This window comes from Anas acuta, chromosome 2 (assembly GCF_963932015.1).
Source record: "Anas acuta chromosome 2, bAnaAcu1.1, whole genome shotgun sequence".
Lineage (NCBI taxonomy): Eukaryota > Metazoa > Chordata > Aves > Anseriformes > Anatidae > Anas > Anas acuta.
In genome coordinates this window covers 95,135,274-95,147,472 of record NC_088980.1, presented here as the reverse complement: position 1 = coordinate 95,147,472, position 12,199 = coordinate 95,135,274, and the positions used below count along the sequence as shown (strand labels likewise).

Sequence of the window (12,199 nt, the reverse complement as noted above, 5' to 3'; positions counted from 1 at the left end):
AGAGGCACTAAACAGTGGGGGAATGAAATTATACACATTTGGCAGCACTCCCCAGGCAATAGTGAAATCCAGTGGCTTACTACTAGAACAAAGTAGGGGGAATATAGAAGATGAGCCCTTTTAAAGCCACTTCTGGGCTGCCTGACTGCATTGGTGAGATTATTTTTCCACAACTTTCCACAAAGAAAAGTGGATTAATGGATTTTTTTGTACAGCCTGTGGAATTCTTCTAGAATTACAGGGAAGTGCAGAGTTAGTTTGCAGTGCTTCCTCAAAGACTTTTCCTCATAGAAGGTTCTTAAAAATGTAATGAGGATTGTTGTAGGTGTTTAGCTGCTGGATCTAGCAGCCTGCCTCTACATTCTTCAACTTTGAGCCTTTAAGTCATGTTGTGAGTAAAGAAAGCTTCATTATAATCATTCTGTAAAGCATGGGGCTGAGGGGAAGAATCGGATCTGAAGATAAGCTGCACTTTAACAGCACGGCAGAGTTATTCCTCCAGTGAGTGAAAGCACAAATCATATTCTTCCTTGAGTTCAGCAATGGAAAACTGATCCCATCAGTCTTATCATAAAGCTGAAATGCTTTCTTAAATTTTATTTTCTTAAATATGCCTCTACTTACTCAGCATCTGTCAAGCATTAGTTAGTATATGTAAGGTCTTACAGTGTAAAAGTACTGCTAAATTCCCAAAGGAAGGGAACCTGGAAGTTCTTTTCTGAGTTCAGACTAGAATAGAAAATACTTCAGAAGTCGTCAAAATAATAAAGTGCTAAGATTAAATGCTAGTTCAGCTTTATCACCTCTCTTGGAGTTTCCCCCTGTACAATGGAGTATAGGCTCTGTGCACGTCACTCCTTGTTTTCAAAAGTGAATCTGTGGTGCTGAGTCCAGAACACTGTTGTTGGTGAGTAATAGTATTGGCAATATCTGAAACTGTCGTTAAGTTTTGAGACATAGCACTTCTAATTTTGGCAGTTAAAATGAGCGTGTGCACTATAAATGCAGGAATAGATGCAAAAGATGGAGTACAAAGAAATGCGTTCAGGCCCATGTCATTAAATATTAAGTATTGGAATGAGAAGTGTTCTGGTGGTTTTGTTCACAGAGTATTTTCCAGATACTAGTAATCTACCTAAAAATCCCTATTTGGAAGGGATTTCCTGAGACTATTGAATCTAACTTCCTGACTGAAGCAGGACTACTGCCAGTGCTGGAGGATCATCACTTGCTTCAATCATCAGTGCTGGAGGATCATCACAGGGCTTCAATAAGAAGCCTTGAACACTTCCAAGGACAGAGCCCTCTACCTCTGTTTAATCAGTCCATAGTTGTTGCCTTCCTTTAAAGAAGAATTTTATCCTAACACAATAAATCTCAACCTCCTAAGCAGCTGTTTATTATGCTTTTGCAACCTCCCCCCAAGAACACCTGAATGTCAGTTACAAAGTTGAGTCTAACCTTCAGGTCTGCTGCCCTTCCCCTAGACCCTATGTTTTTTTTTTCCACGTTGCACTATAACTGGGAGAGGCACGAAGCCAGACATCCTAAGTACCAAATGCAGAAGGTTAAGTTACCTGGAAGTTTGCTGCCTGTGCAGGCTTCCAGTAGGAGGTTTCCTTATTTATAACAGGCTTGCTTTTGGCCACTACCCAACTTAACATCCATCATAAGCATCAGGTTCTTCTCTCCTGCTCAGCCTGTGCTCGTGCATGGGGTTACTGCAGCTGTAGAACTCTATTTCTTACCTTAAAGTTTCTTTAAGGCTCAGTGCACCCAAGATCCTGCTCAACTAAATCTTTGAAGTCTTTGTATTCCCTGAATTCATCTTGTCTGTGGACTTGCTGAGGGTTTTCTGTGCATCTTCAACTAGGTTACTGATGAAGAGGTTAATTGTTGTGAGCCCTGGAACTGGTCCCTGGGCTACACTGCAGCTTACTGGACACCAGGAAGAGGCTAGGCTGTTGCTCATTGTCCTTTGATCCTGGCAGTCCAGCTGATTTTCAGCTCATTTGTCAGCGTGATACGCTTTAAGGGAAAATACTGCTGTATTGTGGTTTTGAGATACTTAAGAAATAACCCCTTGCTACTAGAATTACAAAGCCATGGAGCTTGTACACATCAAGCTTAAATGCTAGCATCCAAAACTAGCGTCACCACATGGGAGAGCATCTTCAGGATTATAACTGCTTTCATGAAACCTAGCAGACATTATTGACATTATTGTAACTGCCTGCAAATGTTTGAAAACAAGGAAAGAAAAAAACACATCTTTGGTGGTAGTAGGAGCTACAACTGTTGATTTTTAACTTGACTGTATGTGTAAGCCTCAGCCACATTATGGCAAGCTGCACTGTGAGCTGCTGCTGGCACAATTCTCTGCAAACACAATATGGTCCTGGAAGTAAACAAATTAAAGCATGAAAAAATCAGACTGCACAGGTGCCCATTTGTGTTGTTTGGTGTTTGGCCATGTTGTCAGACTGCAGATGCTGGACCTGGAATCTAACTCAGGCTGTGTGTGAACAACTGAACAACTCTGGAAACAAGTAGTTTTCATACTTGTAAAGTACCTGCAGATACTTTTATTTATGCTACTTTGAAAGCTTTGAAGCTTTTTACTGAAAAAAAGTGGATATCTTACTATGAGAAACCAAAGAAGCCATGTTTCCTTATAACCCTCCCTTATGTTAGTATTGTGTAGCTGTTTGCAGAATATTTGCAGCTTTGATCTGATATATAGTTCTAATATGCATCTCTTCACTGCTAATCTTATGCAGAAAGAGGAAGAAACTAGTGCTGTATACAGGGTATATTTTCTCTAAGTATGGAAAATCTTTTCACTTCAAAAATATTGCATGAGCAAATACGTAGTCTAATTTTTCATGTTTTTTAAGCTTAACATAACTGTAAGATTTTTCAGTAAATGCTGGTACATCAGTTTGTTTTAATCTTGGATTTCACAATTTACAAAATGCTGAGAGCATCATTAAAGCTCACCTGGGACACGTCTGCGTATGGATTTAAGGGAGAGAGGGGCAAGGGAAAGAAGTTACAAATGAAGGGAGTAGAATCGTGTTTACAGAAGCGTGTTCAAACATGCACCCTGGAACTGAGTGGTTAAGAATATACACAGATACCTATGTAAAAGAAACTACTGTTCTGCATAAAATTTAATGACCTAGGGCTGTGCCAAGGCTCTAAACCTTTAGATAAGGATTTGTCTATCAGGCATCAATACCACTGGACCTCCAGTCACAGAAAACAATGAATAGCTAAAATAAAATAACTATAAACAGTATGAAAAGCAACTAAAAATGAAATTAAAATTGAATACTCTACGCTTCTGTGATACTCACCTATATGTTTGGTACATTGTGGGGAAGGTGGTTGGAATCAAAGGCTTTTTCTTGCTTAGAGGAATAAAGTTAAAGAAGGGAAGTGTACCAAGATGAAATACTGTTACCACTGAGCCTATATTAAACTTGCACAATGAAGATAACTGCTCAGTTCTTTAATGTGTTTGGATGATCTACTCTGTACTTCATAAAAGTATGTGAGAAGTGATCTGACTGTCAAACTGTCATCTTAGGTCCTCCAGCTCCAGCCCGAACTCCGACGAAGTATGAAACACAGAGACCAGGTAGCTGAATATAAATAAGCTAACCTCCTTTTTAAATGCACCTTTGAAAATGATAGTTTTATGTTAATGATGATCAAAGCTTTTTGTTGATGATGGTTTACTCAGAAGCAATACAAGTTACCAAACACTTGAACCATTGCTTTTCTTTTGTGTGAAGGTTAATTTATTTAAGGGAAGTTCTTAGGAGGGTATGAAGTTACAGATATTTTCACTGAAAGACTCAAACTTGAGACATCAGTGTTTCTTCCAGATAATTGGACACCAATCTATTTAATGTTTTTTAGCTCATGAAATTTTTAGCTGAAAACTTTGTAGCATACATCTGTACATGTACAATACAGTGAAGTTTAACAGAACAAAAGCATGTAAAACAACAACAGTATGGCGGATCTCTTATCAAGATAACACTAAGACAATATCTAGTTGCATGTTGAGAAATAAGAAGAAAACATCTACTGCCTTTTAAAGGCCTTTAACTTTTTTCAACCTTACTCTTTCCAGATTTAGCCTAAAAGATCACAAGTCAATCACTGAGAGCTACTACACAGGCACGGAGATATATTATAGCTCTGTAACACACTGAAATCTTGGTACAGACATGTACAGTGTACATGTTCAGTACATGGCACCAACTTGTTACGTGGCACCTTTGTCACACTATGCTGCTGCTGCATGTCACTTCGGACAAAACAACAACAACAACAACAAAAAACAAACACAAACTTTTAAAAAGACTTGTAAAGTTTTAGTGGGTTTGAGCCATGCTATCCCATGGCAGGAGGTATCCCATCAGGTGTTTTCTACCACACCAAGTAGAAAGTTACAACAGGTATTCTTTATAAATTAAGTGCTGGCACCTCATGAAGTATTTTTTGTGTGCAGCACTAGAATTTGTCTTGACTGCAGCAAAAAATTGCTCCTACTGAACGAATATTTAACAGGCATAGAATTTGTTATCCTCATGAAATGTTTTTTATTTATTTATTTTTAAACTGTAACCTGCTACTCTAGAATGACAGAAGACAATAACATATTGTTCAGTGCCTATTGTATTTCCACTTCTGTTTGCTCAGGTTTGAAGAAACTAGCAGAGTTTATGACTTCTCAGGAAATTTACTACTAGGTTAAAATACATGTGTATGCAGTTAGGAAGATGAGTTCTATTTCCACACTTTTCTCAGATTAAAAACATAAAAACCACATATTTTAACACTTCAGCATGCTCTTTTATAATGGCTAGCACTTAAATACATTTAGTGCCTTTGGTTTTGCAGATAGATGTAGATGGTGCTCTGAGTTGACTCTTTTAAAAGAGTTTAAAGACAGTGTAAAAACTTTAAAATCAGTAAATTGGAATCTGCTAGAAGATCTCTTTTATTCCTATGGTTCTCTTGAAGACATTAATTCCTTGTATGTAAAAATGTTATGGAAAATGTAGTGCTGGAATCTTCTTGCGAGTGATTGAGATCCTAGCCATTTTGCTTGCTCATTTCAGATTGCAAGTTAATTTTGTCCTCCTTAAGTCCCACTAGGAACTCCTTTAACATCATAGAAATTATGTGCAACCTGTCTAACGTATTTGGTCATTTTAGTGTATTGACCTACTTTGTGTATATTTTTTTTATCTCAGTGAAGAGAGGACTCACAAAGGACATAACCTGTCTGAAGGATTTTATGAATGATCCCAAAAGAGAAGAACCTCTAGTTGGTATGTTTTTTTCTTCTAAATGGTATGTCTTTGAATTTGTAACCAAATAGCTTTCCTTTGTTTTGAAATAAAAAGTGATATTTTAAATATTGTTTCATTTTTTGTAACTGATGTCGGATAATTAATAGAATTTATCTTACATATTATACCTTTTAAAATTGAGCTTATTATGCGACCACTGTAAAGGCCACCTCTTCTGTACACCTTAATCATAAGATAACTTGTTCCTGAAGAAACCATCTCTATAAAGATGGTTTTCACAGAATGGTTGGGGTTGGAAGGAACCTCTGGAAGGCCTGTGGTCCACATGCCCTGCTCAAGTAGGATCACTGAGCAGGTTACCTAAGACTGTGTCCAGATGGCTTTGGAATAGCTCCAGGGATGGAGACTCCACAACTCCACAGAGAATCTGTTCCAGTACTCAGGCATGCTCCCAGTGAGAAAGCATTTCCTTACATTCAGATGTCACCCCCCGTGTTTCAGTTTGTGCCTATTGCCTATTGTCCTGTCGCTGGGCACTGCTGAAAAGAGCCTGGCTCCGTCTTCTTTGACTGTCCCTTCACATGTAATTTATACACACTGAGGTTGATGCCTGGGCCTTCTCTTTTCAGGCTGAACAGTCCCAGCTCTCTCAGCCTTTCTTCATATGAGAGGTGCTTGTGTCCCTTCATCATCTTTGCACCACTTTGCTAGATTCTCTCCAGTATGTCCGTCCCCCTCTTGTAAGGGGGAGCCCAGAACCGGACGCACTACTCCATGTGTGGCATTACCAGTGCTGAGTGGAGAGGATGGACCTCTCCTGTTGGTGATGCTCCTCGTGCAGCCCAGGGTACTGTTTACCCTCTTTGCCACAAGGCCGGCTCACATTCAATTTGGTATCCCCCTGGGCCCTTTTCTGCAAAGCTACTTCAACACGTATTGGTGCTGATTGTCAGTGGCCTTAGTGTTGCTAGTACACAATGGTGGCCTAGAGAAATATGTTCCCTGATAAAGAGAAAAAATGCTGATAATTTACTTTTTGGAGTTAAGATCTAATAGTATCATGCAGTAGTGGGTCTGAGATAGTTAACTTTCTTCATAGCATCCTGGATGGTGCTTTTTTGGATTTGTGACTAAAACAGTGTTGGTAACACACTGGTGTTTTGGCTGTTGCCGAGCAGTGCACAGTATCAAGGCTTCTTCTTCTCAGCATGGGTCCCTTGAGTAGGCAGGAGATGAGCAAGAGACTGGGAGGGGACACACTCAGGACAGCGGACTCAAACTGGCCAAGGAGGACATTCGGTATCATCAAACTTAGATTTTTCAATGTATCCATAGTCTTCCAGTCATTTCTAGGAAAGAAATTAAGAAAATCTGTTTTATTTCCTGTTAATTCTTAAAAGTTTATGGAATATTTTGGATAATGAAGGACCCAGTTTTGTGAAGGGATTTTTGTTCTTTCTGCATGCACTTTGCACTACTCAAATGCTGTCCAAATTATGTTTGACGAAGTAGTTTAAATGGGATTTTTTAATATAGAAGTTTGTGTGGCATTTCCTATCCTCATTTTCTTTTTGACTGACGCTTCTCCATTGTCTTACATGACTGTATTGAATGGAATGTTCTTTTTTGGTTTCTTAAAAATATCCTGGGTCAAAAAGTAGATAAATGAAGGATTTTGTTCTATTGAGCCTGCAAATCTGCTATAGACAATTTTTTCCCCTTCAGAATAAAGCATTGTAAAGAGAGAAATTTAACTGTTGTTGATAATAAATCTGATTTTTGTGACCCTGAATAAGTGTTGAAATTCTGAAAATGGAATACTCTCTTTGTTATTTTTGGCTTTTAGTGAGCCATCTTGAAGAGAATACTTTTGTTTATAGTAGTCTGTTGTAAGTATAGATATTTGTAACTCTTGTTTTACAGGTTTAGAACATGTGGTTGAGATCAGATTTGAAGGAAGAAAAGAGCCGCATTATGAATGCAAGCTGTGTGGGTTTAATACAGAGATGGCACCCATGATAGAACATCTCAGCGGGTATAAACACAGGAGAGCATATATAGTGAGTAATATATCTGTATTACGTTTTGATCACAATTTCTCTAAGATGCTATCCTTTATTTCTATATGAATACGTACATCAAGTTTGAAGTTTAAACCACCATATGATAAGTCACTAATAATTGTATGATTTATTCTTCATGAGTTTGATCAAGATAAAAAGCTATAAAGCTGTGAGCTACTGAAGAAACGCGATCCAGGGGTGCAAGTCGGTATCTGCTCAAAGTCTTTTCCTAAGTATTTAATCTCATCCAAGATCAGGTTCTTGGGCATAGGTTCTCTCTCATTCTTCATTATGCCCATGGCCTTCTTGGATATTGCACAGAGGATCTTACCTTTCAATAGTGAACTTCATGTAGTGTCTGAATTTATGATTTGAACATTAACCTTTAACTAGTGGTGCTACCGAAACAAAACTACTTGCTAATGTTCAAAACAATGTTTGCTAGTCTTTTGAAAGCTTGTTGAAAAAGTGAAATGTGACAACTTTTTAATGTTAAATTAATTTTGGTGTTGCTCATCTAAAGCCATTTTTTTCTCAATAGTCTAAAGAATTTCCAGATAAAATGAAGAGAAAGACAACAGATGTAAAAGAATGCAAAGTCTCATTTCTCAGAAGAATAGCAGGAGAGCTAGAGAAGTCCGAAGGATTAAAAATGTATAAGGTAGTTGGAAGTAAATATAAAGTATTGAATAATGTATATTTTATCAGTGCATTTATGTTTGACCTACTAAGTTAAAAGTATTGCTGACAAATATTGTTAAATTCCTGTGTGCATCTAGGAAATGTAGTGTTAAATAGAACTAAGACTTAAGTTAAAGTCACCCTAAAAAATCTGGGGAAAAGAACAGCAGAATTGAAATTCCTGTTTATTTTTAAAAGTTGTGTTTGTTTGTTTGTTTGTTTGTTTGTTTTCTAAGATAGAAAATATCCTGGCAGAATTAAACGTTTCAGAGATTTTAGTGCTTTACTTCAATGACTTTTAATTTATATAACTTGCATTTTCTCAAATTTCATTTATATTGTTAAGATTATATATAATCTATAAAATTATGGGCTATACTACTTTAGGACAAATAAAAGTACTTGTTCTATCTCTAGAGACAGTTGCGGTAGGGACTGTTGGTATAAAATTTTAATCAAAAAATCTAATAAAAATCTATGTCTGTTTCCTAGATTGAAGGTTACATAAGACCAAGTACCTCACGTAAGTTTATGAATTACTCGAATATATTATATTTGACAGCCCAAACTGGCCTAATTTGAATGAGTAGTTGAACTCAAAGCGTTTGACTGATTTAAAATATTAAACTTGTACGTAATACTACAAGATGTTTTGTTTTCAGAGATTTTCCAGTTTTTGTGAATTTGAAATGAGGAAAGGAAGGAATTGTCAGGCTTGCAGTATTTCTTAGATGTTTTTATAACTGGTTGCTTCTGGAGGTATTTTAGATAACTACAGTAATTTGCTAATGAAGGAAAATGAAATAGTATAGAAATACAGTGTTTGATGGGTTCCTCTGAATAAGCTTGTAAAGCCTCCAACTCATTTCAGTCATTAAAAAACATAAAAGTTGGTCCTGAATCACTGATGAAAGTAGAAGTCATAGTTCTTTAGCAAGTTCATTGGAATGAACAATGGAAACCAAACCCCCCAACATAAAAACAGCATCCTCGCTCCATACAGTATGGTTGGGTCATCTTTTGTTACTGTAGATGTGCAATGGTGTTTACTAATGCCAACCTGAAGAAATTCTCTGTCTCTTGTGAAGGAGAGGGACTGTGACCAGAATCCTGGCTTTTTAGCAAGGTGTCCTGTGAGACCTAACTACCTTTCTGTGTGTGAATCTGGATGAACGTTGTTATTATCTTGTATTGATATGGGAATCTTACGGAAACTATGTTCCTTTTCTTCTTTATAATGTGGAAGTCCTCAATAATGTAGAAGGTGTAGTACTGAAAGTTCATCTTCTAGAATAGAAGATGATCGTTTTTATAAACGATCTGGATGTAGGAATAGAAGGCATTTTGAGCAAGTTTGCTGATGACACCAAACTTGGAGGAGTTGTGGACTCTGTTGAGGGTGGAAAGGCCTTGCAGAGGGATCTGGATAGGTTGGAGAGCTGGGCGATCGCCAACCGCATGAAGTTCAATAAGAGCAAGTGCCGGGTCCTGCACCTGGGACGGGGAAACCCTGGCTGCACGTACAGACTGGGCGATGAGACGCTGGAGAGCAGCCTAGAAGAGAGGGATCTGGGGGTCGTGGTAGACAACAAGTTGAATATGAGCCGGCAGTGTGCCCTGGCAGCCAGGAGGGCCAACCGTGTCCTGGGGTGCATCAAGCACGGCATTGCTAGTAGGTCGAGGGAGGTGATTGTCCCGCTCTACTCTGCGCTGGTGCGGCCTCACCTCGAGTACTGTGTGCAGTTCTGGGCACCACAGTATAAAAAGGACATGAAACTGTTGGAGAGTGTCCAGAGGAGGGCTACGAAGATGGTGAAAGGCCTGGAGGGGAAGACGTACGAGGAACGGCTGAGGGCACTGGGCCTGTTCAGCCTGGAGAAGAGGAGGCTAAGGGGAGACCTCATCGCAGTCTACAACTTCCTCGTAAGGGGGTGTCGAGAGGCAGGAGACCTTTTCTCCATTAACACCAGCGACAGGACCCGCGGGAATGGAGTTAAGCTGAGGCAGGGGAAGTTTAGGCTGGACATCAGGAAGGGGTTCTTCACAGAGAGAGTGGTTGCACACTGGAACAGGCTCCCCAGGGAAGTGGTCACTGCACCGAGCCTGACTGAATTTAAGAAGAGATTGGACTGTGCACTTAGTCACATGGTCTGAACTTGGGTAGACCTGTGCGGTGTCAAGAGTTGGACTTGATGATCCTTAAGGGTCCCTTCCAACTCAGGATATTCTATGATTCTATGATAATAATCCATAAAGATTTTTAAAATTTCAGAGGAAAGATGATCCAGATTCCTAGTGATTGAGAGGGGCAATATAGGGGCAAAATCATTTTCAGGTAGGCCGCATTGTAACCTGAGGAAGGTGGTATGGACTTCATAGTACTTGACATCAGTGTCTGCTGATTTCTGTAAGACCGAAAAGAGATGATCAGGTATCAAACTAAAACACCCAAAACAAACAACAACAACAAATCGTGATCCTACAGAATATGAAGAACTGCAGCGAACAGAGAAGAGTTAACTGGCTTAAGTGAGTGAAGTGTTGTGCTGTACAATATTAAATTCTGCTTTGGTTAGGTGGTAAAGACAATAGCAAGTTCATTCGAAAATAAAACCACTCTACTTATTTAGAAGGGAATCATGCTTATTGGTTTAGCAGCTCTGTGTGTTTAGAGTAGATTGTATTGTCAAAGAATAACTTCTAGCTTCAAAGTTCCCTTCTACCAGCAAGAGTGAGATTGAGGATGTAATTAGGTGATGCCATCTGGTGGCATGTACTACTTTGTCAGTGACAAAACAGACATTAACACCAAATTTTGGCAGCTGCAGAGATCATATGGAAAACCAAGATAGGGTTATGTATCCCTATATATATATATATATATGAGATGCCTTGGAAGGATTGGTTTGTTGCTCTTTTTCAATGAAAATTTTCTTTATTTTCTAAAGAAAGATTATCTGTATTTTGTTTTGAGCTTCAAATTGAAGATGCCATCATTTTAAGATAATTCCTGTAATCTGTTACTCAAGGTAGAGAGTTGATGAGCCTGAAAGCCTTATAACATTCTTTTAAGAAGTATGAGAGTATGCATGAGCACAATGTAGTACTATAGGACTTGAATTTCCGATCTAATTTAATCTCTGAATTCTGCCTGCATCATTTTTTTCTTCCTAAAAACAACTATTAATGCTACAACAGAATACAACTGGAAACTGGAAAGAAGTCAACAGATTTACTGAGTTATTCCTTGCTTGAAATTAGAGCAGATGAGTGGAGAATCTTGTCTGTATCTTTAGTGGGGAAGTGATAACTCCATGCATCAGTACAGGGTAGGAAATGACAGACTGCAGTCAGCTAAAAAGGTGTTGGTGGCTGTGGTGGGTGCCAAGCTGAATATGAGCCAAATGAGACTGCTTTCATTTCACATAAGGCAAATCTCATGTTGTGACACTGCAGGTGGGCACAGGCAACAGACTGGTGAACATTCGTATTCCCTGTTATTTGATACTGGGAAGGCCAAACTTAGAATACTGCATCCAATTTTATTCCCTCTATGTCAAGGGGAAGATGGAGAAATTGGAGAAGAGGGCTGTGGAGGTACTCGGGTCAGAGCATGTACCTAGGAAAAGGATTAGAGGTTTGTTTAGATGGGAAAGAAGAGGGTAAGGGGTGATCTGGGAACTGCCCTTCAAGTATGTGTAGGCTGCTACAAAGATGACAAAGTGGTTGGTAATTGCAGGCAATGTAACAAGATTGCAGCCGCAAGTGGCATTTTGAAAGGCTTTAGGAAAAACGTCTTTCCTAGAGGGCAGTACAGCACTGAAACAGGTTATCCATAGGCAGATCATGACATGACGGTTTAAAATCCTCAGGGGAATGAGGAAGCCAAGTACCAGATTAATGACCAGGGCCTTCAGGAGAACAGTCTTCATCTTCAGAAAACTGATCCATCATCCCTTGAGAGACTGCCTTAAAAGGAAAAGACACCCGAAAGAGATAATCAGTCTTCAAGGAGAACCTTCTAAGGAAAAGAGACGATCCGTTCTGCAATGTGAGAATATAGAGAGGCATAACAGGTGGCTGGTGTGGTTGAACAGAGAACTTAACTGATCTTAAATGCTA

At 38.9% G+C, this 12,199-nt stretch overlaps 1 protein-coding gene across 2 annotated transcripts in view; it reads left to right on the top strand.

The window, feature by feature from the left end:
* Positions 1-12,199, top strand: part of LOC137850826 (uncharacterized) — a 37,790-nt gene that overhangs the window by 10,342 nt on the left and 15,249 nt on the right. For both annotated transcript variants that reach the window (XM_068671267.1, XM_068671268.1), the window contains 5 exons: positions 3,593-3,643; positions 5,274-5,351; positions 7,257-7,393; positions 7,938-8,057; positions 8,570-8,600. In XM_068671267.1, the coding sequence (XP_068527368.1) occupies positions 3,593-3,643; positions 5,274-5,351; positions 7,257-7,393; positions 7,938-8,057; positions 8,570-8,600 (417 nt within the window). The remainder of the gene's footprint in view (positions 1-3,592; positions 3,644-5,273; positions 5,352-7,256; positions 7,394-7,937; positions 8,058-8,569; positions 8,601-12,199) is intronic.